Source organism: Chiloscyllium punctatum, chromosome 40 (genome assembly GCF_047496795.1).
Source record: "Chiloscyllium punctatum isolate Juve2018m chromosome 40, sChiPun1.3, whole genome shotgun sequence".
Lineage (NCBI taxonomy): Eukaryota > Metazoa > Chordata > Chondrichthyes > Orectolobiformes > Hemiscylliidae > Chiloscyllium > Chiloscyllium punctatum.
Window position 1 is genome coordinate 3,404,251 of NC_092778.1, and position 27,851 is coordinate 3,432,101.

The 27,851-nt window shown below is 39.1% G+C and overlaps 1 protein-coding gene across 1 annotated transcript in view; it reads left to right on the plus strand.

The window, feature by feature from the left end:
- The first annotated feature begins 1,424 nt into the window (after positions 1 to 1,424).
- Positions 1,425 to 27,851, plus strand: part of srebf1 (sterol regulatory element binding transcription factor 1) — a 48,173-nt gene continuing 21,746 nt past the window's right edge. The window contains 13 exon segments of the mRNA XM_072559216.1: positions 1,425 to 1,677; positions 4,137 to 4,538; positions 12,608 to 12,777; positions 14,048 to 14,197; positions 16,111 to 16,329; positions 17,600 to 17,714; positions 18,135 to 18,319; positions 22,919 to 23,117; positions 26,404 to 26,460; positions 26,463 to 26,584; position 27,352; positions 27,460 to 27,548; positions 27,550 to 27,722. Of these exon segments, the coding sequence (XP_072415317.1) occupies positions 1,545 to 1,677; positions 4,137 to 4,538; positions 12,608 to 12,777; positions 14,048 to 14,197; positions 16,111 to 16,329; positions 17,600 to 17,714; positions 18,135 to 18,319; positions 22,919 to 23,117; positions 26,404 to 26,460; positions 26,463 to 26,584; position 27,352; positions 27,460 to 27,548; positions 27,550 to 27,722 (2,015 nt within the window). The 5' untranslated portion in view covers positions 1,425 to 1,544.

Here is a 27,851-nt window from a genome sequence, read left to right on the forward strand (position 1 = left end):
CATTATTTCCATATCATGATATTCCCACTTGACTATCTGTTTATAATGCTTATAAATCTTCTATGTAAACATTATTGAGAAAGTTAAGAGGGGTCCTAATAGTTGTGTTCAAGAATGTGGAGCGAGAGGAAGAATGATATTTCAAGGTATAGTAAAACATGGGTATATGAATAAGAAGGGTTTAGAGGGATATGGGCCACGTGTTGGTAACTGGGAATAGATTAATTTAGGATATCTGGTCGGCATGCACGAGTTGGACTGAAAGGTCCGTTTTCTTGCTCTACATCTCTATGACTCTAAATAACCACAGATACCGGAGATCTGAAACAAAAACAGAAATTGCTGGAGAAACTCAGCAGGTTTGGCAGCTTCTGTGGAGAGCTGAAAATGTGTTGCTGGAAAAGCGCAGCAGTTCAGGCAGCATCCAAGGAGCAGGAGAATCGACGTTTCAGGCATCAGCCCTTCTTCAGCTTCTGTGGAGAGATTGCAGAGTTAATGTTTTCCAGTCCAGTCAGAACACATTCAATATGTTGTAGTGACATATGTTTGAAGGGAGCTGGTATGGAGCATTACACCATCAATTTGAGCTTGCTTCTGTGTCATAACTACTTTTATCTTTTTTAACCATCCTTGCTTTCCCCCTCTTAGGTCTCACAGAAACAACTATGAAATCTGTCCCCTGTTTATATATATTTTTGAAAAACAACACACAAAAAATAAAGAAAATCAAAATAACAAATATCTTCCCTGGAAAAGGAGAAGAAAAAGAAATTCCTCCTCAAACCAACAATATCAGCAGTACATACTGACTGTGACCCAGCCAGCACAGACTCAGTGCCCTAAAATAAATCTCCTGATGTCCCCTGTTTTTTAATTCCCAATTCCCCATGCTTATATTTTAACAACCACTTTTATTGTGCTATAAAGTCCAAACTACTCGTCCAATCTAATTATCTGAGCCCTCCCACCTCTAACACTTCTAACAGTCAGTTATTGTTAACCGCAGAATCGATCAGTCACAGCCCCCACGTGGGTCAGTGAGATGATGTAATCACCACAAACAGGGGGCGGTGGCTTGAAGCGATGACGACCGATCACCCCACGCCGCAGACCGCGCTCTCATTGGTTGTATCGCGCTGGTTCCAGAGGCACGCGGCCCAGCTCCACCCCCGCGCTCGCCGGCGACCCCTCAACCAAACTTGAACCCAGCCGGCGGATGATTGGTCAGTTCTGCCCCGCCTGCTGGGGCGCGCCCACATGGTATCTGTTTCTCATTGGCTATGTTGTCTATCAATCAAGAAGATAGGGGCTGGGTGGGCGGCAGGTAACCGCCCCCTTCAGCTCCTGCTAGCGAGTTAGGTGTGTCCTGCCGTTTATTGACATGGTTCCACGACCGGCGAGCTCGGTGTAAACAGGGAGTTCACCATCCTCAACCTCCCCCCCCCCCCCTCCCCCTCCAACACTCCGCACTCCACCCCCATCACTGCCCGGGCCGGTCTGATCCTCCCCACCCCGCGTCTGGGACGACGTTCACCCTGTTTAACATGAATAACAGTGGGAAGTCATACTCTGCTCCGGACCCGGCCATGATGTTCGAGGATTCAGCCCTGGACAATCTGGAGCCGTCTCTGACCGAGAGCAGCGAGATCGATAACGCTCTACTCAATGACATTGATGGTGAGTGATGGGCAGGGCCTGAGAGGGGGAGGGGGAGCTGGGTCATGGAGGTGTGGGGCAGAACCTGGCTCCATTGGATAGTCTGGAAGGTCTAGATGTTAATGTTAGTAACTCTGCTCATTGTTTGGTGCAACAGGACACTGCTGAATGCGATGTTTGAAAATCCAAGGAGCTTGGCCTCTGCATTGATAAGTGTGGACAGAATTAAGAATTTGCAGAATTCCTTAGTAAACAATTCTTACAAGTATCAACATCAAGAGTAGTGGTAAAGTTATTTAATGAAAAGTAAATACTTGCATGATTTGTCAATAAACGTATACATTTACGCACATAATATTGTTGCTTTACTTATAAATTTCGTGCAGCATTTTAAATACTGTTACTGTATAAGAGTTAAAGTCAGTTTATATTAATATAGGATTGTAAGTAGCTCTTAACCTGGGGTACTAATGACGTTAGTGCAGCTTCAGTCGTTTACTGAATTTTATTTTGGTAAAATTACTTGTCAGGCTGCTCCTTTTCTAACTTAAATGTTTAAATAATCGTGAAAGAAATGGATTTATGAAAAATAACGTTTAATTACCATGAGATATGGGGAAAGGAGGAAATCATTATCTTTATACTTAATCAATATAACACTCGTAATTAAAAATCGTTGAATTTGTATATCTTCCGACATAGAGAGTAAGCACGCTGTTTGCTCTGGAGCGCAGTATAATCGATTCTTTGCAGCTTTGGCAAGGTTATACTTGCTGAGTTGTGTGTTCAGTTTCAACCAAATCCCTTTCAGCTCCTCAGTCAGTGACGTCATACCTGGGTTACTAGCGGTTATTGCCTTCTGCTGGGAAATTCTCAAGTTCATCTACACATTGATCTACTCCAAGACACGAGCAGCATATTGGAAACTTTTGAGTTGTATAAAGCAGAGGGGATACATTTATTGTACATGAGGTTTAATACTTTAATCCTTAACAGCACTTAATTTTTACAAAATAAGCCTTTTATGATATTTTAAAATTGTTAACATGTCAAATTTACCAGTATTTTAAGTGGTGCACTTATAAAACAAATTCTGAAATTAACTTGTGTAATTAGCAGTATTAGACTATGATTTTAAATGTCTTGAATGTGTTTGATGGTTTGTAGTATATCTGTATTGGAATAAGCTTTGGGGACTATATGTCCTAGAATAACCTTTGGTCATTCACCTTTGTGAATTAATCAATGCCTCTGGAAGTGTAGACTATTACACAAATCCTTTCTGTCATGTCTGAGTGGTTAGCCAAACATAGCGAGCAACTGGGGCACTGCAGCGATTGGTTCAACCAGATCACCTCATGAAAAAAACAGATTCCAAAATCCGCCCCTCAATTTGAATACAGTCAGTCGATTTTTTTTCTCAGGAGGAGGAAGAAGAGGCAAGGAGTAAAGCTGTTCTATTTGCTTACTGTGTTGCGGTGTGGTTTAGTATGTGCACTGTTCCGAAACACTAAGCAGATAAGCTCCTAAGGTCTTTTGTGCATTACCAAAAATATTGCTCTCAATGTAGCAGCATCACACTTGTATCAAGTGTTGAACAGATGAAGTGGAGCAATGGACTGCACATTTGAAGGTAATATTATTACAGTATGGTTTTACTGTAAAGATTGAAGTATATCAGTGCAAATATTTTACTGTACTTGTGCATGATGCTCTTTTAAACAGCCTCTTCTTTCATTTGTTGTACAAGATTGCTACATTTGATTTTGGACAACTTTCTAGCCCCTGTATTTCAGATATTGAATAAGTACTAATTTCTTTTAGAATTAGAAGCAAACAGCACAAACACTTTCATCAGTACTTTTTTTTCCTTTATTACAAATGTGTTTTTAAAGCTTTGCCTTCAAAATGAAACTTAAATATTCTGCTGTTCATGCTATTCTAAAAGTGAACTAGATACATCTGAACTGAAAATGTTGCTGGAAAAGCGCAGCAGGTCAGACAGCATTCAAGGAGCAGGAGAATCGACATTTCAGGCATGAGCCCTTCTTCAAAACTACATGGGAGCCATGGAGATGAAAGAGTGGATGATATCCTCTGCCAAGATCTGATTAATTGGAAATTGATTGATTGAGTTGAAGTAGTTGCTGTGTTTTTATTATAAATTTTAAAAATTCTTATTTTTACAGTGTGTATATATTATCAACAAAAATTGCTTTCATTTATGCAACTCCTTTTCAGAAGATCAGGATGACCCAAGATATGTTGCAAATAATTAATTAGTTTTGCATTTCAGTTACATTGTTATGTTTTTAATCTTTAGTGATTTATTTAAGTGGAATAAATCTGCAACTGGGGGAATGTATATGCTTTTGAGTCTACAATGACTGTATTACCAGCTCCTTTATTTTAGGATATAATTTGTAAAAGTAGCAAAATATCTATCTAGTCCTGTAACATGTATTCTGCTTTATTTACAGATATGTTGCAGTTGATTAGCAATCAGGATGGAGATTTCCCTGAATTGTTTGACAACACCTTTTCCAGCAGTCCTCTTCAGGATAGCAGTTCATCCATTGCACCTAACCAGGGCTCTCCAAACATGACTCTCGAAAGCCTCTTGGGGAGTGGTGGCAAGAATCAAATTCCTGCAAAAACGTACCAGGGCCCTCGTGTTCAACCTCAGCTTCAGCATCCACAGCAGTCGCAGCTCCTTCGGGGTCCCTCTCCACAGCATGTCAAACAAGAAACTGCTCAGATGCAACAGAGTCAACAGCAGCAGGCTCTCATGATGTCGCAGAATTTTACAACCTCCGCACAATTGCAGCCACAGTTTGTGGAGCAACAGTCATTGGGCTTTCAGAATCCCAATGGGTTTACAGGTAATTGATTATTTTTAACATGGCACTGAACTAACATTTTTTTTTTGTTTGGGCCTTTGCATAATGACAGTTAAGTACAAAATGTGTAAATTGAAATGGGATTAGAAGATTGAGCTCTTGTGCAATAGTCTTTGTCTGTCTCTGTGGCAGATGGGCTGGATTTAAATCCTACCTGCTTCAGAGGTATGTCATAACACATCTGAACAGGTTAATTTGAAAATATCTGAACTGTAGATATATAGTTTGAGTCTTTTCACAGAAGTGTTACGGTGCAAAAGGTGGCCATTTGGTGCATAATGCTTGTACCTGTTCTGTTACTTAATGTCAATCTTCTGCCATATCCCTGACGCGATTTCTATCCAAATTATTCAGCCAATGCCCCGGTGAATGCTTCAATTGAATTTGACTCCACCACATTTCTAGTCAGTGCATTCCATATCCTAACTACTCTGTGGAAAAGCTTTTTATCACATTGCTTGAAATTTATGCTTTCTCTCTCTTGTTTTTTATTTTATGTGCAGGAGCAGCTTCTCCCTATCTAATCTGTCTAGGCTACTCATGATTTTACAAACCTCGATTAAAATCTACTCTGTTTTCCTCTCTCCAAGGAGAACAGTCCCAACATCTTCGATCTATCTTCATAACTAAAGTTTCTAATTCTTGGAGCTGTTTTAATCTGTGCTTGCAGTAGTATTTGCTATTTCTTGTGTGATGTGCAGTTGCATGAATGAGAAAGTGACTGGCTTCAAATAGGTTTATTTTGTGTATGTTATATATGTGTATGTGCAAAACAAAATTGGCTAAGTTGACCTGCTGCTTCCTTTAGATATTGGATGCAACAAAGAGCTGCATAAAATTGAAAAGTAAGATGACTTCTTCTTTGCCTCTCATTTTCTTTATTTCTGTCTTAAGAATACTCAACAGTTTTGACATAATATCCGTGGGGGTGGGGGTGGGGGTGGGGGTGGTGGATGTAACTGTGCTGATTTTAGGCAAGTACAATATATTCTGCTTGATGCACTGAGAGCTCCAGCATTGACCACCTAATGTGATCAGTAGAAAATGCAACTGGCTCCTTTTTTTTTAAGAAAATCATGTCCATAATCCAAAGGCAGTAACTCTGCCCCCTACTGACACTAACTCACTTGGCACAAATGAGTGTTGAACATGGATCCTATGGTTCATTTGTACAATAAGCAGTGCACTTATCAAAGAGGTACGGCTGATTCTGCATAAATCATTAGTCGAGCCAAAGTTAGAGTATTTTATCCATTCTCAAGTCCCCTGCTTTAGAAAGATTATCAAGAATGTGGAAATGGTAAAACGAGGAATATGGTAATTTAAAGAAATGAGGGCTTTTTGTTATGATGAGACTACAGGAACTAGAGCTGTGCTCATCAGAAGAAAGAAGTTTTTAGAAGGCGAACTGACTATGATTCAAAGTTTTCTTTCACTACTTGGTGAGTTTGTAACCAAAGTGGATGTGTTTAAGGTGAAGGGAGAAGTGAGTAATTGAATAATTATCGCACTAGAAGGAGTAGAATTCTTGATGGTTTTATAAGAAAAGTGAGTTATTATTTAAAGCTTTTTTTAAAGGCTTAATGTAATAGGAGCAGGTTGAAGCTGAATAAGTGTGATGTGCTGAATCACCTCTTTCACAAACTTTCAACTCAACTGAGGCGTTGCAATCTGGAGAATGTATATAATAATGTGTTCAACTGCCTGGATGAAACTATCCATAGGTCTTCAGAATGTAACAAAATAAGTACCTGTATTTAGCCAAACTAGGCATTGCTATTTGTGATGCTTGCAAAGAGTCCTCCAAATCAGAAACTTAGTTTTGCATCACTCACAGATGTGTACATTTACCAGCTTGTTGACTGTGAGAAAAATTACAACTGGGTTTACATTACCTCCTGTCTAATAGTGGTTGACAAAGCTCCTGATCATTTTTTAAACTGTGCACACCCAAAAACTAGATTTACTCATGCTGACTTTAGCACACTTGCCTTGCTGCTACATAAATCATTAAAGAATGATAATTGAAACTGAGGCCTTTCTGTAATATTGGTGTCCCATTCACAATGAGTGAGTGCTTTCTACCTGAGCAATAAGAACAATGCTTGCGTTGAATAGTTTGGCAACGTGGCTCTTGTTTGTTTTGAATTCAATATATTGTCACAATTCTTCTACATAGATACAAGCTTATGGCATTGTAGTAGTCAGAACAAACTTGATTATCCGAACAAGACAGGCAGGAGTATTTTGTTCAGATAACTGATTTTTTGGATAACGATTAATGTTTTTATGGGCCCTTGAGGTCTTGTCCACATAATCCGAAATTCGGATAATTGACGTTTGCATAACTGAGGTTGTTCTGTATTAGTATGGTCAGGGAACTGGTTAACTCTGAGGAAACTGAGAGTAAGGACAAATGAGCAAGTTCAAGATGACAAACTGTAGCAGTTGCTGTGCCACAATGATCAGTGCTGGGGCCTCGACAATTTATAATCTGTAATATAAGGGTCTGCCTGTATTGTAGCTACATTTTCTGATGCAATAGGATATGAGATAAGTTGTGAGGAGGATAAGTGGCATAAATCTGGTGGGTAGTGTATAATGTGAGATTATGTGAGGTTGTTCACTTTGGCAGGAAGAATAGAAAAGCAGAATAAATGGAGAGAAATTTCAGACAGCTGCAATATGGAGGAATTGTATTGTCATTGTACATTTCAGAATGTCAGTATAAAGCCTCAGCAAGTAATTAGGAAGATAAATGGAATGTTTGCCATTATTGTGAGGAGCATTGAGTCTCAAGCTATTGAAGTCTTGTTACAACTGTTCAGGGCATTGGTGAAACCACATTCAGAATACTGTGCAGTTTTGGTCACTTTAATTAAACAGGGGCTTGATGGCATTGGAGCAGTTGACAGTAAGTTCCTTAGGCTAATTCGTCTGCTGAAGGAACTGTCTTATGAGAAACGTCAAGCAAGATGGACTTATTGGAGTTCAGAAGAATGAGAGGTTGTCTTTTTGAAACAAATAAGGTTCTGAGGGGTCTTAATGGATTAGATGCTGAGAGAATGTTCACATTCATGGGAGATGGGAGTACAGTTTCAAAATAAACAATTTCCAGTTTAAGACAGATAAGAAATTTCTTCTATCTGAGGGCCATCAGTGTTTGCAGTTTTCTTGTGCAGTGAGCACTGGAAACTGGTCATTGAATGTATTCAGGATTGAAAGCAGCAAATGCTGGAGATAAAAATTTGTTCCTATATTCAAGACTGAATTAGGTACGTTTCTGATTGGCAAGGGTATCAAAAGTTTATGGTGTGACAGACACGAATGTGAAATTAAGGCTACAATTACATTACCATTTTAAAAGATCATTGCTAAAGTAGGCTCAATGGTTCAACTGGCCTTCTATTCCTTATGTTCCTATGTTTAACATGAGAAGAATGCTTTCATATAGAAGTAAATTACTGCAGATGCTAGAATCTGTACTGAAAACAACAAATGTGGAGATCGCAATGAGTCAGACAGCATCCATGGAGAGAGAGCCAGCTAACGTTTCAAGTCTAGATGACTCTTCTTCAGAGCTGAAGTGAAGTGTGGAGGGGACAGCATTTAAGCTATGGTTTGGAGGGGGATGTGGTGTGGAGGTAGGGTGTTGGTGCATAAGAGATGCTGTTAGCTCAACATGTCTTCTCCTCCAGTGCCCTACACCCATACCCCCCCAACCCATACTGTAGCATGAATGCTGTCCCCTCCACACTTCACTTCAGCTCTGATGAAGAGTCATCCAGACTTGAAACATTAGCTTGCTCTCTCTCCATGGATGCTGTCTGTCCTGTTGTGATCTCCAGCATCTGTTGTTTCCAGAATGCTTTCACGGTTAGTTTTTAACATGTGGAATTCAACAAATCCACTAGCAACCTTAATATAACCACCATGTTGTTTAAACCTGGTTGCTGGGAGGACCTTTTCCTGTGTGATCCTCAGGGCCCACATGCCTGAGTATGTGTAGATGTCACTGTGTGCGCAAGTTTGGCCTGTCCAGACTCCTCAGCAGAAACTACTTCTAAAGTCAACATATGTACAGCTTAAAAAGGTCTAGGAAGTTAAGGATTAATACGTTTTCACAATGAGATGTACCCTACTGAAATTAAGGTCATTGTTTCAGTAAAGCCAGGCTAAATTAAGGTAGATTGTTAAGTAATGCAGGCTTTTAGTTGTAGTATTGTTAAATAGTATACAAATAAACTTCATCTATTAATAGGAATAGTCCTGATGTGAGAATCTGTGTTGAACTTGCTGTGTTTTTCATTTCAGTAATATTAGATAAGTGGAATGTTTAGTTCGCCATTTCATGGTGGCACGTGTGGGGAATGGGCTGCCAGAGGAAGTGGTTGAGGCTGGTACAATTGCAGCACTTAAAAGGCATCTGGATGGGTATATGGACACGAAGGGTTTGGAGGGATATGGTCCGGGTGCTGGCAGGTTGGGCTATCTGGTCGGCATGGACGAGTTGGACCGAGGGGTCTGTTTCCGTGCTGTACATCTCTATGACTATGTGCAAAATTATTTTGACGAAACTTACGCTATGTGAACTTTAACTTAATAGAAAAGGAAGAGGTGGAATGTGCTTTTGTTAGTGGGGCTCATCAACAACCAAATGCTGTCTCCAACTTCCAAAATTAAACTAACTTAAATGGGAAAGAAAGGATAGAAATCTTAACAACATGTCATTCCCTTTGACTTCATGTCTTTAAGGAGAAAAAAACTTGCACTTTACTCAGGCTGATATTTAGGGCAAATTTATGGGGCCAAGTTCTGTTTCCTGAACTTACTTTCTCCTATAAAGTTGTCACTTTGCAGAATGGGTATGAAAAACTATTTCACTTAAAGATGGGTAAAGAACTGGGGCCCATCAGTTTAAGGTGATTTGAAAAAGGACCAGTGGGGAAAATAATGCATTAGTAGTGATGATCTGGAACACAATAACAAGTTGCATGAGATGAAAAAGATGAGAGAAAGAGTAGAAATGTCTGTTTCATTGAACTAAGAAAAGCACAATTTGCTGAACAATTTGTTGTATAATTCTGTCCATGCCTTGACTGTGTTTATGATTCAGACTGTATGTACCAGAGTTTGAGAACCTGTCAGCATTGGAAATAAGAGCCGGAGAAGGGAACTTGGCCCTTCAGGTTTGCTCTACTATTCATCTATCATGGCTGATCTTTCATCTTGATGTGATTTTCCTTCAGTATCCCATATTCATTGATTTGTTTAATGTTTAGACAAAAAAGACATTTGGGAAAAATACATTGCATCAGGTCTTCATGAAGGGTCAGAATTGTCAGTGGTAACAGACTACTGAAGGTTAAGAGACAATGCTCAGATATACAGATTGTGTTTATAAAATAATTTAATTAACTTAGAGTCACAGAATCCCTATGATGTGGAAAGAAGCCATTTGGCCCATTGAGTCTACACTGACCATCTGAAGAGCATCTCATTTAGACCCAGTCTCTCTTTTTCCCCCCCCCCCCAGTCTCTCTTCCCCCCCATCCCCCTTGTCCTCATAACCTTGCTTTTAGCATGGCTAATCCACCTATGCTACAAATCCCTGAAGATAATAGGGCAATTTAGCATGGCAAAGTCATCTAGCCTTCACAGCTTTGGACTGTGAGAGGAAACCCTGCAGCCACAAGGAGTACGTAGCCACACAGAAAGCCCAAGGCAGGAATCAAGCCCATGTCCCTAGCAGTGCTAACCACTGAGCCGCCGTGCAGCCCTGGAAAGATGGTGGTCAAATATTTAGTTTTGACAAGGTTAAACTCTAAGACAATTGGGGAAAAAAAAAGCTATAAGTAAATAAAGTTTGTGGGAAACTTACTGCATCGTTATGTTGCCTGGGATGGATCTTGCAGTGTTGGAAACTTGCCATTGTTAGCCAACCCATCATTCCTGATTTCATTCTGTAACTGCTTTTCATTTTGTGATATATTTAATAAATATTAACTTTCAAAGCGAGAATTTATTTATTGAAGAAACATGATTTTGCTCTTTTTTTTTTGTTTAGAGAAGTCTATATTTCTGTAAGGCTTTGAATGGAAACATAAATCTTCTCTTTTGACTTTTTTTCATTAACATGAATGAAAGTGCATTTGGAAGTAAGGTTAATTGAAGTGGCCAGTTTTCCTGTCTGCGAAGAAGGCCCTTAAGTGACTGCTAATTGACCATGTAAGTGTTTTAATTGGCAGTGAGTTGAGAATGTCATCCTTGGATTTTCTGATTGAGAGCTTAATTGTTGAGGTGGTGGGAAGTCTGCAAGTATCTCTTTGGGTCTAACATGTGCATTGTATCTTATTGAAGGATGGTGTTCAGGCTGTAGTGCCTCCTGAAGGAGTGTTGAATTTAGTTAACTCATTTTCCTTTTTTTTGGGTGCTTTTGAGATTTCTACTTGCAGTAGAATTATAGTTAGTGTGCTGTTACACAATGGAATGTCCTATGTAAAATAAATGCCCTAAATTTCTCCTGTGCAACTTATCCTTTAAATTGTGAAAATTATATCTCCTGGTGGCTCAACTGTTTTCTTGTCAACTGTATGGCAGTTTGTTGGGCGAGTGACTTCACAATTCGTGCAGCCTTTGTGAAATTGCCATGTGTATTTTTCATCTCTGCCTTAGCAATAGGTCATTCATGGACTGAAGGGCCCAGTCCTTTTTTTTTGGTTTGTCAATATTTTTGCAACTGCTGACTAGAAAATGACATGAGATGAGCTAGGGTTGATTCTCCCAACTTTAAATGTGATATATAACAGAAGGGCTTTATATAACTTTTAAAAAGTGGTAGCTGGCTGGTTTTTCAATGGGACTGGGTCAAAAGTGACTAAGTAATGGTTGGCCTTGGTGATTGACCTTCAGCAGACTGCAGGACTTTACATCTTTTTGTAACTAATGTTCTTGGTAGATTGGGGAATTCTTTTGAAATAAGGACTCCGAGACTCCTCAAAGCAAAGAGCTTTCATTTGTTAGCCTTTCACAACTTGACTATCTTATACTCAAAAACATATTTTTGAAATGCAGTCACTGTTGTAGCAAAGAGATTAGTGGCAGTCAACATTACTTAAAAGGAAATGGAGTATATTAGGGGCCTTTTGCAGTACTAGTCAGACCATAGCTGGAATGTTGTGAGTAGTTTTAGACTCTCTGTCCAGTGAAAGATGTACTGGCATTGGAGACAGACCGGAGAAAGTTCACTTGGCTAGTATGGAGGGACTGTGTTACAAGGAGAGGTTGAGTGGATTGGACTTGTTTCTCATTCTTCTTTCAATGAATACAACTTTATTGAAATATATAAAGCAATTAGAGGACTTGACATGGTAGATCCAGAAAGGTTGTTTTTTCCCCTGTGGAAGAGTCTCTAAATAATCAGAGAATTTAAGATAGATGAGGAGAAACTTTTTTGGAAGGCTGTGAATCAGTGGAATTCTTTTCCACGGAGGTTTGTTGAGGCTGGGTTGTTAAGGATGTCAACGCTGAGGTAGAGGTTTTTAATCTTTAAGGGAATTGAGACTTAAGGGGAAAAGGCAGGATAGTGGAGTTCAGGATTATCAGATCAACCATAAGCCCAGTGAATGCCAGAACAGACTCCATGGGCTAAATGACCTACTTCTGCTTCTGTCTTATGGTCTTAATTTACACAAAGGTACCAAAAATAGCTGTGTAATAATCTATTTTGCTAATAACGGTTGAGGGATTAATGTTGGCTTTGAGAACTCCCAATGCCTGTAACATAAAATCTTTCACAGCCTACTGAGAGTGAGGTTGAACCTCAATTTAAAATCTTGTGATTGGCAACCCTTTCAAAATGCACTGTATCTCATCACTGCACTGATGATATTTGCTAAAGCTTTTGAGCTTTGTACTAGTGTTCTTTTGATTTACCAATGAAAGTACTATCACTGAGCCAAAATGGCAATCCAAATTAGACATTTCACCTCTGATTCCAGCAGATTATCATAAATTGAAGTTTAATTTCCTTTTGGATTTATTTTGGGCAGCACCAGCACACAGCATGTCTACCCAGCAGCTGCAGAGTCTGGCAATTCCACAGCAGATGCAGCCCATGACCATTCAGACCCAGGTCCAGAATATTTCTGCCCAGCACCTTTTAACAACTGCAACAGCTAGTTCTACTCCAACTGTCGCTTCACAGTTCCAGCAAGTACCAGTAAGTAATTTCATTTTTTTTAATTCAAACATAAAAACCCTGAGGGAATGAGTGTGTATTGGAGCAAAAAGCTTTGTAGTTCTCAGATACAGATTCTGATTTCTGACTTAAAATTCTATTCAGAAGTGTTTAAAAAAAATGAATTGAAAATACCATTTTGTATGTCTATTCCTGGTTAAACACCTGAGGGTTGTTGCAGAACTTATTGCATTTCTTAGTGTTGATCTCATTCACCTCTTCGTTCACCCTCTATTTTACAATGTATGTCGCCTTATTCTACTCCAGCTTAATTGACATTGAAGGATCTTTCTTTTGATGTGCTTCTGATCATAGTACTTTTGTTGTAGTAAATTAAAGTGTACTGGCATTATTTGAGTGCACAATTTAGGGAATCTGCAAGGTGACAGAAGAACACAAGCACAGAGCATGGTTACAGGAATGGCTGACAGTTTATCTTGCATGAATTTGCTGAAAATACTGAAAGGAATATTGTGTAAAAGCTGGATTGTGAGTTGAGCCAAGTTTCCAAAATAGCAAGTGAACAAATTAAACTCTGAAATCATGTTATTAAACCCACAAATAAAATTTGTTGTTTGGCTATAATTCCCCTTTTGATAAGCAGTTCATTCTCAATTCAGTAAGTAAATTATGATAACTTCAGAAAAAAACCAAAGGCTTTTGCAACAGGCTGTACATCTGAGAGGATAGATATTGAGCGAAGGATTTGTGCAGATAGTTGTTAACTGTTCTGCCAAGCTAGAGACTGACGAAGCAACTGAGGACCTTTTGTTTGTCAAAAGGAACTGAGGCATATTGAAAAGGGAGATCTGAAGTTGCTGATCTTAGGCTAATTGTAACTTCCCTATAATTACACTGAGTTCCTCTGAACAAGGGAGGAGAAAATCGGTAACATTTTCTATTGGATCACCATCCATGTGGACCTTGACAGATGACAGGATTGAGTCAATTCCATCACCAAATAACCTGAACACAGAAAGATTTGCTATTTAATGATATACAGGATGACATTCCAGGCTTGTGAAATGCATCTTGAGGTGATGTGTAGGATAGAAACTTGGTTTAAAAAATTACTCTCAAAAATGTAGAACTTTTTTTTACACTTTCTTCATGCACTGTCAAACTACTTGACTGATATGTAATGAATCATAGAACACAACTTGGAGAAATAAGACAGAAAATGATATAAGGATTATGCAGAAATATACAGATGTGGGTTTGTCTTGATCTTTCTATTTGTATTCTTCTACAGGTACTTTTGCAACCCCAGTTCATTAAGGCTGACTCATTGCTGCTCACAGCACTGAAACCAGATGGAAGTACTGTTGTAACGTCAGTAAAGTCTCCTACTATATCAACTCTAGCAAGTAGCACTTCTCAAACTACATCTCTTCAAATGCCGGTAGGTAAATTCATACAGTGCGGAAGAGGCACATTGACTCTGTGCCACCAAAACCAAGCAAAATCTACACTAGTCCCACTTTGCACACTTGGCCAATAGCCTTAAATGTTATGACATTTCAGGTTTCATCCAAATACCTTTGTATTTATTTGATGTTACCTACCTCTACAACCTTCTCAGTACAATTCTAGACTTCTATCATTCTCTGGTTGAAAATATTTTTCTCTACTCCCCTCTAAACTTCTGACTTTTCACCGTAAAAGTGTGCCTCTTGTTATTGACCCTTCAAATTAGGGAAACAGCTGTTTTGTATTCACCCTGTCCTTGCATCTCAATCTTATACACCTCTACCTGCACCCTCCTCAATCTTCTCTGCTCCAAACCAAACAACTCAAGTTTATTCTGCCTCCTTTCATAGCAAAAGTGCTACATCCCAGACAACATCCTTATGAGTCTCCTCTGCACTCCCTCCAGTGCAACACATCCTTCCCTTTGGTGCAGTGACCAGACTGCCCACAGTACTCCAGCTGTGCCCTTATCGAAGTTCTGTACATCACCAACATAACCACTCTGTCCTTGTAATCTACACCTTTACTGCTAAAGGCAAGTATCTCATGTCCCACCACAATTACTGTGTTAATCTGCCCTGCTATCTTCAGGGATTTATGGACAAGCACCCACAGATTCCTTTGTTCCAATGAGCTGTCAATATCGTTGAAGAAAGAAATAGTTTTCATGGATTTTTCTAGTTAAAGTAGATGAGCTACAAATCTTTAATCCGTTTGAATTCTTCCATGTAAATGATGAACATTTCAAAATGGATCATTAAGTACGCATTAAAAGCTTTGAACTTCTTGAATAAGAACTCTGCCTTTCATTCCCTTGCAGCTATTTGTCACTGTTAACATATGTTGGGAAATTAAATCATTGCTTTTGAAATTGCTATTCTGGTATTCTGTTGTTTGTGGAGACTTTCTTCCATTTGTAAATGAAAGTAATGCTGTATAATTGTGCAAAGAGCAAATCACAGCTGAACATTTCCTAAAAAGTAAAGAGAGAGAAAACCACTTGTTTCTTGATGGGGAATGTATGAAGCTGCCCTGGAGGAAAGTAACAATGCAGTTGAGAAGCTGAAGAACTATTTGATGACCAGAATAATGAGGCTTTGCCTGGTCTGTTAGTCTATTTAGATCACAACTTCCCACTCATGACAGCAATGGTCTTAAAAGAAATTAGCTACTAAAATATTGCAGAGTTCTAGAACATGCTGCCGGTGGGCAACATCCCAACAGGTGCACCTGCATTTTTTTTTAAATTGAGGAAGCTGCATGATTGACCTAAACTTGTAGTGCTCCACACTGCTTCAAGTTTAAGTTGATTTCAGAAGAATACACTTGATGTAATGTTTAGGAGGTGCAAGAAGACCAAATGGTTTTTATTTAACAACCTTTTTATACACATATATTCAATTATTTCTTCCTGCTGCTAGTTATTCATGAGTGAATTTCAGCAGGCGATTCAACTTTTTCAGCTTATCATGCCCAAACCTGATCCTGTGTAAACTTTACACCCATTGCAATCAATGGGGCCTCAGCAACTAGGGGAGGTATCTTGGCACACCTGCTCCCCATCTCCCCAGCTCAGATGCTCAGGCTAAGTACAGCACTCTGCTGTTACCGGAGTTGAGTTTGGCTAATACCAGAAATTAAGCCATGTTTTTCCTGGTTTCAGTGATTTGCTACTGATCATACCCACTTGTTGAGTCGAACAAGCAAGGAGAGCTCCGATCAGAGGAGCATTTATGTATTTTTATGTTTCAGTAATATATGCAATTTTTAAAAAGCTAATCCTGATTAATGTGAATTTGTTTTCATTATTGTCCAGAGCTTGTTTATAAATTTTTATATTCTCAGACTCTGGTCAGTGGAAATACTATTTTGACGACCGTCCCTCTGATGGTAGATGCGGACAAACTTCCAATTAATCGTATGCCAACAAATGGCAAACCTTGCAATGCACCAAACAAAGGGGAGAAACGCACTGCACATAATGCTATTGAGAAACGTTACAGGTCATCCATCAATGACAAGATTGTGGAGCTGAAGGATCTCATTGTTGGCACTGAAAGCAAGGTAGAGATGCTACTAAACTAAAAATATGTCCGTGAAAAAAATGTTCATACTTAATTAATTGGCTGTTTTTGTGATACTTTTTTTTTAAAAGAAGAGAAAATTTACTTGGTGCCTTGTTAGACTATAACCTGGCAATGAATTTATCTAAGTGGTAGTATCAGTACCCTGCAGGCAGGAGGCTTGAGTACAAGTCTCACCTGTTCCAGAAGTGTATAATAACATCTGAACAGGTTTTCAAAAAAAAATCTAATCCATATAATCTAAGTCAAATTCTTGGATTGTGTGGAGTCAGTTGCAATTGGACAATCCTTTGGTTTGAATGTGGAAAGATAGACTCTTGTTTCCACTTCTAATCATTATCTCCTGATGCATGCTGGACAATGTGTATTTGAATGTAGATATTTTTAATCAACCCGTTTACACGTGTAATGACACACCTCTGGAGCAGGTGGGACTTGAACCTGATCATCCTGGTCCAGAGGTAGGGACATTGCCTCTGTGTCACAAAAGCCCTACAGTAAATTTGGAGCTTAGATGCACCTCAGCTGCGTTCCATCTTTACATCGCTAGCCGTCTTGGACAACTCTGTAAATTATCAGAGTAATACTGATACTGCTGAATGAGGAATGGAATTGTGCAGTTGGGCAAGCAATGTAGAGCTTGAAGAGAGAGAGTAAAATGAAAAAAAAAAGTCTTGTTTTTTTTTTCATTCTTGCTGTACCTCCCCTTCCAAACCAAAACATGTTTCCAAACCTGAGTAAAAGCACCACAATGTAAGTTTGATTCCATTATTGTCCTGAGTTTGTTTATAAAGTTTTGTATTCTTCAGACTTTGGCTGGCGGAAATACTATGTTAACAACTATCCCTCCGATGGTAGGTGCAGACAAACCTCCCGTTAATTGTATGCCAGCAAGTGGCAAACCTTCTAATGCACCAAACAAAGGGGGAGAAACGCATGGCACATAATGTTATTGAGAAACGTTACAGGTCATCCATTGATGATTAGATTGTGGAGCTGAAAGATCTCATTGACAGCTCCTTCTCCGTTAATGCTGCTAATACCCATTTGGTAATAGTGTACAATGATAGTTTGAGTCAATGTTTGATCTAAGATTTCTTCCCTTGTAGGGAAGCTTTTAACAAACTACTTAGTATTAGAACCTCCATTGTTGTAAGAATGCATCTTAAGAAGCTGTGTCTTCACCACTATGTGAAAGTAAATTGATGACACTTTGAAAACATTTTTATTTTCTTTCATTGCCTGGACAGTTGAACAAATCAGCAATATTGAGGAAAGCTGTTGATTATATCCGCTTTTTGCAACAAGCCAATCAGAAGTTGAAACAAGAGAACATGGTATTGAAAATGGCTGCACAGAAAAACCGTAAGTGTTCTTGTGTTGTATGTACTTTCAGATGGGTAGGGATAGGTGTATCTAGAATTTTAGCAAGTTATTGTCAATTAATGCAAAGAGAATATACCTGTTTTTAATTTGGTGTTGTTTAAGGGCTCTGACCTGTGCACATTGGTCATGATTCCTATTTGCAAATGTTCTCCTACACGAAGTGTTCTCCCTCTCCTTTCTCTGGACTTAGCACAACATAGAGGTTAGCTGGCATACACGTGTACGTTATTTGAACGAGGAGTAGGCGTAAGCTCCATGGGCCATTTATTACATTACATCTGTTTGTGGCCTCAATTACATTTCCCTTTGGGGAATAGTGTTTGACTTTGTGGTTGTATACTTCAGATATCTTTATTAGAAATGAGACCCATTTTTATCATGTATTGTGTTTAATTTCAGAATCTCTGAAAGATCTTGTGGCTTCCAGTGGGATAAATCTGGATGCAACGCCAAATGGATTCAAGCAGGATCCTGACCTGCTCACACCACCACCATCTGATGTTGGCTCACCACCTCAAAACAGCCCATTCTCTGTGAGCAGCAGTGACTCTGAACCAGACAGCCTGTTTTTTGATGATACTAAGGTACATTTGATTTTTGTCACAAGGCTATGGGCTGAATTTTCCCATGTGGCATTAAAGTGTGTTTTATGTTTCCCTGGTTCACCAAGGCCTGAGAAGATTGTCTGTCACAATCTTTCACCTCTTTAATTATGCACTTGAGATTTTGGATGCATATCTTGGGCAGTTGTGTGGCCAGGGAGGCAGAAGTGCTCGTTGCTGGTGAGATCTTCTGGCTTCTACACTTCTGTTGCCCTATTTAAAGCCCAGCCTCAGATACTGCAAGCCTGGAAATATCTCTTTAGCTGCAATGCTTGACCCTGCAAATATCCTTGAAAAGGAATGGTAGGCTATCTCCCAGCTTCCAAGACTGATTTGGAAGTTCTAACTGATCACCAAAGGGGACTGACCATGCCACAATCTCAGTCAGCTTGGACAAGAATTGCAGCACAAATGAGAGCAGTGTCCTGCATCGAAAAGAGGGTAAGTGCCACCATATTCTCTCCATTATCTCCCTCTCACCAGGCCAGTATTCAGTCTAGCTCTAGTCACATCTCCTTAAGCCTCAGTATTGCATGTTTCGTGTTCACTGAAGGGCTCAACCACTACATTGTCCAAAACTTCTCATGCCTTGGTCAGTCTCTTCTGCTCAGTCTTGGGGGAGATGTTCCCATTGATCTGTAATGCCCAACCTGTATGCACTTGCTTGGAGGAGTGACTGGCCAACCGCCTGAAGTGTAATTGGATGAGCCTTTGACTGGTATGGTGGTATCTTCTGACTGACTTGTTCCCCTGCACCTCACTAAGGAATCTTTCCCTATGATCTTCTCAATGTCATTTCCTTGAAGCTCATGCAATGTTTGTGCCACGTAGACTATAATTGCATACTTTGTGTGTGTGATATAGCTCACTGCCATATAAGTGACATGACCCCCCCCCATCAGCTGATAGATTGACTGACTGTTTCATGCTCCCCATTGTCACGTGCTGCTAGCTTCTCCCTCTGCTGAACCACAAAGGCTGACAGTCTATAACTCTGTGCTAAAGTTAGTGTGCACTAAGAAAGCGTTGGAAAGCAGACAGAGACTGGCAACCTCTGAGTGAGTGCTAAGAAATAATGTTGAGAGCCATAAAATGCATGTTCATGCCAGCACAAAACACCCTTTGTGGATGCATGACTGTCCCAGCTTGCAAAACTCCACTATATGTCATTTTCACATTCTCAATTCAGACAAAAACATTGACATCCAATTTTCTTTCTTCCCTAATTTTCTAGATTTCTGTTTTCTCTATTTTACTTTACTACTTATCGCATTGGTTGCTGGACATGAGTTTTGTGGTTGGTGATTATCCTTTAGTACCATGGCCAAGCAGTTATTGTTTATCACTGAGACTTGCCACTTAGTATTGATAAGCTGCTTGAATTGTAAATGTGCATCTGAACCAGGAGCAGAAGTAGACCATTCAGCCATTCTGAACCGCCTTCATCATTTGGTGAGATCGTAGCTCATCTGATTGTAGTTTCATTCCTGCCTGTTGCTAATGACCTTTTCATCCCCTAGCATAAGCAGAATCTATTTACTTGTGCCTTAAAAATATTCAAGCACTCTGCTTCCACCATCTTCTCAGGTGTTCCAAAGACCCTTTGAGAACAAAAATTTTGCCTTATCTATGTTTTAATTTGACAAATTTTGATTTCTAAGCTGTGACCCCTAGTTCTAGCATCTTATCTATGAGGAAACATCCTTGACAAATTGACCCTGAGGACACCCCTTATAATTTTTTTTAAAATTGCAATCACGTCACCTCTTAATCTTCTAAACTCCAGCAGATACTAACCTAGCCTGTTCAACCTTTCCTCATAAGACATCCAGTAATTCCACATATTACACTGGTAAATCTCTGTACTGCATGAAATATGTTTGTATCTATCCTTAAATAAGATGACCAGTATTGTGCATCAGTGTACTGTGCATCTATCCTTAAGTCAGATGACCCAGTACTCTGAATACAGTCTCAGCAGTGCTCTGTGTAATAGAAGCATAACTCCTTACTTTTGTATTCAATTCCTGTACCTGCATTCTAAAGATTTGAGTCATGCAATAAGTCCAGATCCCTCTGAATATCTGAGCTCTGCAACCTCTCTCCATTTAGTTTTTTTATTCATCCTGCCAAAAGGACAATTTCATATTTTCCTACATTGTATTCTATTTGCCACTCACTTTAACTTTCTATATCTCTTTTGTAAACTTATGTCCTATTCACAACTTATTTTTCTACCTTTCTTTGTGTCATCAGCAAACTCAGTGACCACATCTTTGGAACCTTATATCTAAGCGATTTTAAAAATTGTAACATGAGGTGTGATTATGTTGCCAAGCTGAAAAAGATCCATTTATACCTACCCTCTGTTGCCTGTTAGCAACCCAATATTCTGTCCATTCCAGTATGCTACCCATTACGTTGTGAGTGCTTATTTTCCACAAGTGTGAGATATGTTAGTAGCTGACCTGGAATAGTGCACAGCCACAGAAGACCATGTAACCCATTTGAGACTTCCTTCACCACATTGTTATTCATAGTAACTACTTTTTTTTTTCACTTCTCTCTATAGTTACTTGCTTATTATTTCCCAAGTAGCAAGTTCCCATTTACAGACCTCAATTAGTAACATCATTAGAAACATGGGTCTAAGTAGTCCACATTCTCTCAACCATACCTGTGTAATAGTTTTTCTGCTGGAATTAATGCATTATGATCCGAAGCAGGAAATGGCTTGCATATGTGTTTCTTTTTTCTTAGGCTTAGAAGGGCAGAGGGCAGTTGCTATTCTGCAATGTCCCAGCTGAAATCGGCTGATGCACCACTGGTGGTGGATTGACACTTTTTGTTTTGAAGTTAATTACTTATGCTGTTAACCCTCTCTAGGCTTTGTCCAATCAAGAGTTCTGTAGGAACTTAAGCTTTAGAAGTTACCTTGTGGAGTGAATTTGTATATTTTTGTTCTCTCTGCATCTGGCAGCTTGTCCAACACCTTAACTAACAGAAAGAAAAGCTTGCCAATTCCTCCTGAAGAATCCCAAGTACTCCTATAAAACATTGAGATCATGTTGTTACAATTTAAGGGAGAGGGGCTAGAGTTATTTCTATTTAATCCGCTGTGCCACAGTGGTTCTCTGAAGAAGTTTTAACTTAGTTTGATAGAAGCATTTTGATTTCTGAACCAGAAGTTTGTGTTCTTGTCCCGTGGCAAGATTTGGTCATGTGCTCTGTTGAAAATGAGAACTGTCAATGGTATGCAATACTAGAGAGTGCTGCATTCTTGGAATTACGTCTTCGCACATGAGAAACTAAACCAAGGTTTTCCTCGTGTCCCTGATTTGAATGGGACATAAATGATCTCAACGCTTTTTGAAGAAAAGCAAAAAAATTCTGTCCAACCTTTATCCCTTAACCAATGCAATCAAAAGGAAATTGTTGTTTGGTAGTAAAGAATGGCAACCTTGTCAAAAAGGAAGATAAGTGTTTAAAATTTGGCATTTAAGCAAATCAGCAATTCATACGAGAGGAGAAAAAGGTGCTGAATGATTAGCATGTCCAGTTGATTGCTTTTTCCATGACACAAATCAACCAATGTAGGCTTGTTATGCTTCTGGGAATTCAGAAGAAGGCGCAGGGCTTGAACATGGTCCTTTTGGAATATGGAAATTAACTTGTGATTCATCTTCTTGACATTTCTGGGACACTATGTAGCAATGACTATACTTTAAAAGTAATTTATAGGTTATGAAACACCTGGAGATGAGCAAAGTGTTGTATAAATGCATGCTCCCCCTTTTTTTTGTTATACAAGTTGTGCTCTTGTTATTGACCAGGTTTATAGAGGCAAGACAAAGACAATTGGGAAATTAATGAGTTCTCAACTCTGATCTAATTTGAAAGCAGAACATTTGAGAGCAAACCAACTGCAAACAGTAGTGAATATTGAAACTTGAACCTTTTTGTTTGAATACTGGGTGTTTCTTGCAGCATTATTTAGTCATAATGATAAATTGTATAAACACTTCATTAACATATTCAGGTGCTGTCAGAAGAATGACTAACTTTCTTTCTAAAGGCAAGAAATGTTAATTGTTTTGAATAAATTTAACTCACCAAGCCATGGTTTATGCATAACATCAAAATATATTTCTGACCAGCTTGAACATTTTCATCATGATATTCAAGTGTTAGTGGGAAGATACTTGAATCACTTAGTGCTTTTTGAGAGATGTTTTGCTGAACATTAATGAGAATGGGGTTGTTCAGAATATTGTCTATGGAGGCCAGGAGACCTGGGCTAAATAATAAAGATGCATATTATTTCTGACATTTACTTGATAACATTTAGAAATTTTGGGACTACTTGCTTCCAAGATTATAAATTGATTTTGTCGAGTCCATGACAGTGTGAATTTACCAGGGTCTGTGGAAAATGGAAACATAATATCTTGTTCTGTATATTCTTATATCTTTTCTTGTTCTGTATATTCTTATCTTGGAAAACTATTCTGTGTGAGTGCATTTGAACAGTAGTATGGTCTTATTTGCATTTAAACTGATGGTACGTTCTATTGACTCTAGGTCTCCGTTAAACAAGAACAGACGCTACCAACTAATGTCGGTATGTTGGATCGATCCAGGATGGTGCTATGTACCTTTGTGTTCCTTTGCCTCTCCTTTAACCCTCTTGCATTCTTGATGGGTGGAACAGACATCAGTTCTGTGGGAGGCCAAGAATATCATGGTGCAGGCAGAAACATATTAGGCCTTTCTATAGAAGGTAGGAACCTGAATATTAAAAAAGAATCAGTGAAAATATGTAAGAACACATTCCAAGGATTTATATTTCTTCACACTCTAAGTTTGCATATAGAAAATGGCCAAACAAAACACTAGAGTACTGGCAAAAACTGTGGTCTAAATAACAACCAGAGAAGGAAAAGAGTTTAAGAGCTGGTGTTCTCATTTGTATTTGTGTATGTTATTAATTTGCAATTTCATTTTTATGAAATTTTTTTGTGATTATTTATTATATACCAGAGAAGTAAATATTATATAAGAGTACTTCGTTGGAATTAATGTGAGATTAATTAATGGGATTCATCCTAAAAAGTAAACTTCCTGTACTGAAGATACACCCAGCTGAGATTTTATTAAATACAAATGGGCAAACAAGGAATATGAGACCAGTATGCTAGGAAAATAGTTGGAAAATAAGATGAATAGAACCAGTGAGAACCATGTAAGACTGCAGAGGTTTTTTAAGGGATCAAGGAGACATTTGGTGATCAGATAGTAACCAGATTTTGCTGAAGTCTCACTTTTGGCAAACAGGATATACTGTCTCCACAGCATTCATCCAAGCTGTAGCTTGGAGTAAATTATTACAATTATATTTTCTCAGAAGATTAGTTGAGAAATGTTTATTCAGACCATTTTGTACAAACTAATATACTTGCTTCAGATGTATCTCCATCAAAATAAAGAGTCCTTGTAGGTAGTGTCGGAAGAACTTATTTTTCATAGACGAATTGCTCCATCTGAGGTCCATCATGAACAGGCTGGTTCAAGAAAAAAGAAACAAAGAAAATTTACAGCCCAGGAACAGGCCCTTCAGTCCTCCAAGCCTGAACCGATCCAAATCAACTGTCTAAACCTATCGCCCAATTCCTAAGCATCTGTACCCCTCTGCTCCCTACCTACTCATGCATCTATCCAGATATACCTTAAATGAATCTACTGTGCCTGCCTCTACCATCTCTGCTGACAACACGTTCAAGGCACCCACCACCCTCTGTGTGAGGTACTTGCCTCGTGTATCCCCCTTAAACATTTCACCTCTCATCTTGAAAGCATGACCTCTTGTTACTGAATCCTTCACCCTGGGAAAAAGCTTATCTCTATCCACCCTGTCTATACCCTTTATGATTTTGTAAACCTCAATCAGGTTCCCCCCTCAATCTCCTTTTTTTTTTGAATGAAAACAAACCTAACCCACTCAACCTCAATTCATAGCTTGCACCTTCCATACCAGGCAACATCCTTGTAAATCTTCTCTGCACCCTTTCTAAAGTGTCCACATCCTTTTGGTAATGTGGTGACCAGAACAGTACACAGTACTCTAAATTGGCCGAATCAGTGTCTTGTACAATTTTAACATGCTAGCTCTTATACTCAATGCCTTGTCCAATGAAGGCAAGCATACCATATGCCTTCTTGACCACTCTATCCACCTGTGCAGCAATCTTCATGGTACAGTAGACCTGCACTCCCAGATCTCTCTGTTCATTAACTTTTCCCAAGGCTCTTCTGTTTATTGTATAATTCGCTCTAGAATTAGACTTGCCTAAATGCATCACCTTAATTTGTCTGGATTGAACTCCTTCCACCACTTTCCCTCTCAACTATCGTCTATTCTATATTCTTTGACAGTCCATTATGCTTTCTGCTACTCCACTAATCATTGTGTCATCTGCAAACTTGCTGATCATACCAACAGTGCCCTCTACCAGATCATTTATGTATATCACAAACAACAGTGGCCCCAGCACTGACCCCTGTGGAACACCACTGGTCACCTTTCTCCATTTCGAGAAACTGCCCCAACTACTACTACTCGCTCGCGCGGGCGCTCTCTCGCTCCTGTTGCTCAACCAGTTCTTTATTCACCTAGCTAGAACACCCTGCACACCATGTGACTTCACTTTCTCTATTAGTTTACCATGGGGAACCTTCTCAAACGCCTTACTAAAGTCCATGTATATGACATCAACAGCCCTTCCTTCTCTTTGGTCACTTCCTCAAAGAACTCAATTAAGTTGGTAAGGCATGATCTCCCCCGCACAAAACCATGTTGCCTAACACTGATAAGCCCATTCTTTCCTAAATTTAAATAGATCCTATCCCTCTGTACCTTCTCCAGCAACTTTCCCACTACTGACGTTAGGCTCACTGGTCTGTTACCTGTAATATCCCTACTACCCTTCTTGTACAGGGGAACAACATGAGCAACCTTCCAGTCCTCCGGCACCTCAGCTGTGTTTAAGAATGCCACAAAGATATCTGTCAGCTCCCCAGCTATTTCCTCTCTCGTCTCCTTTGTTCATTTCACAATCTCTCCGATATGTCAAGATCCCAAAGCAGATTTCTATATGTTAAACTCCAGTCTAGCTAAAGCACATGTAGAACCTGCACAGTAATGAATACAGCACCAATTGATAAACTCCATTTAGGCTGATAGCTTGTTTCTCTGCTATATATTATAATATAAAGGATGTATTCCTGTTGCTTGCTTGGCTTGAGGCATCAGGCCAAGAGTATAGACACACAGTCTGCTGTTAGGCGCTGTAACTTTCTATGGGAAGTATGGTGTTGGGCACCATTTAGCCCTGACACTGCCCTCTCTTTCTTGCTATTATCTCACAAAATTAAAAGCTCTAGAACGGACTTGATTTGTGCTTCCAGTATAACAAGTGAAATTCATTTCACTTGCTATATATGACAAACTGGTATCACAGCTGGTTAAAATTTAAATGGCTTAGTTAGCACTGTCCAGGTCCTTGTTAATATACTTATGTAGATGTCCAATAGGTTGTTATTGAAAACAATAGTTTTAAGTCATGTCACATTGTCTTCTGCATCCTGGTGTATGTACACCAGTGTTTAATAATACATCTTGTCTGTTTGCCACAAGACAGTTAAAAAGACTAGATTTATGTATTTTGAAAAGTCATTTTTCTGTAATTGCTGACTTTAATTAATCAAATACACCCGCTGTAACAATGCTATTAGTATGTTGTCTCTGGCAGACAGCAGGAATTGTTTTGTAAGGTAGAGAATGTGTGAAAATGGATGAATATTAAGTATTTTGTCTTTAACCTTTGTGCAAGGAGTTTAGAAACACTCGTGCAGGTTTTAAGTACGAAATGGAATATGTTCTACTTTTATCAAAGTTTCTGTTGCCTTCTGTTTTTTTTAAGATTGTGACACTAAGTTACTGATCTTGGAAATAACCCCACTGCTCAACAAGTAAAATGTGTTTTTTTTTACTACTTTATTTCTGATAGATTCCTCCAGCTGGTTTTCTTGGATCTGGCCAACGTTGATCCTCTGGTTAATTAATGGATAATTGTTCTGCTTGTATTTGCTAAAATCTTTGTCTATGGTGAGCCTGTTACTAGGCTGCATTCTGAATCGTCTGTCCTTTTCTGGAGGCATCGTAAGCAGGCTGATCTGGACCTGGCAAGGGTAGGAATGATTTATTTTTGATAATTTAAAAGTTTCGGTCTGATTTGCCTTTTTATTGATGAAAAGAGTTGAAGCAAGTACAGGTTTAACATTCACTGAGTACTTCTACTCCACATAGAGATAATTCTGCCAAATCTCCTTTACTTTATTCAGTTGTTGGCCTTGCTCCTGCGTATAAACTTATCATTGCTGAACTGTTACCAGTGATATTTTCTGCAAAGAATTACTTTCAGAAATTTTCAGCATATAATTTACCTCCTGGATATACGTCTGACCAGATATATCGCGTTTTGCACTTATGGCAACAAAATATCTCATTTACAATATGACTTCAGTGATTTCTGAGGAAGTACGTTTGTTGAGGGCACAGTAAAGATTTGACTGTTGCATCTAAATTAAGAGTTTGAATTTCATTTGTTTTGTTTTCCTTTTTCTGAAGTCACTTAATGATGGTTGCCTGATGTTTATCACATGATGTAAAGTATAGTTATTGTGTGCTAGTCAGAAATGAAGTTTTATTATTTGCAACAGTAGGCTTCAACATCTTTAGTTTATAGAGAAAAAAATCAGCTGGCGTTTCTGCAACTGATCGCAGTGCAGAGCTCCATGTGCTGACAAAGGTGTAGATTGAGGCCAGAATCCACCTTGACAGTGGTGTCACCTGTGAGCAACTGGTATATTAACACTTGATGTCTATGACCATGTGTGAAGCATGGCCACTTAGAGGAATTCTAGCATTTGGGAAACTGCGCATTTGCAGAATCCAGGGTTTCTGTTGAGATGGAGAATTGGTGATTTTTTTAAAAAAGAGAAGTGAAAATTTTAAAATCTCAGTGGAAAAATAACAGTAAATTTTCCTCATTTATTTTTGTCAGGGGGATTTTGCCAAGCTTCTCAGAACCTTTGGACCTGTCTGAAGGCACTGGGACGTCCTCTGCCAACATCTAACTTTGACTTTGCCTGTAGGTCTGATGTGGAATGTCATTCGGCACATTCTTCAGCGGTTGTGGGTCGGGCGCTGGTTTGCAGCACGGGCTGGAGGCTTCAGACAGACAAAGGAGCTGAAAGATGATATGAAGAAGAGCACCCGAGATGCGGCACTGGTCTATCATAAACTGCAACAGCTCCACATGACGGTGTATATCTTGTGCAACATTGAAAACCTTTTTCTAATAGCAACCTTTTCTACTAAATGCTAGTGACCACAAACGCATTCCTCCAGATTAGCTTTTGTTGTTTGTGCTGCAGTCATTTTGACAGCTTCAGT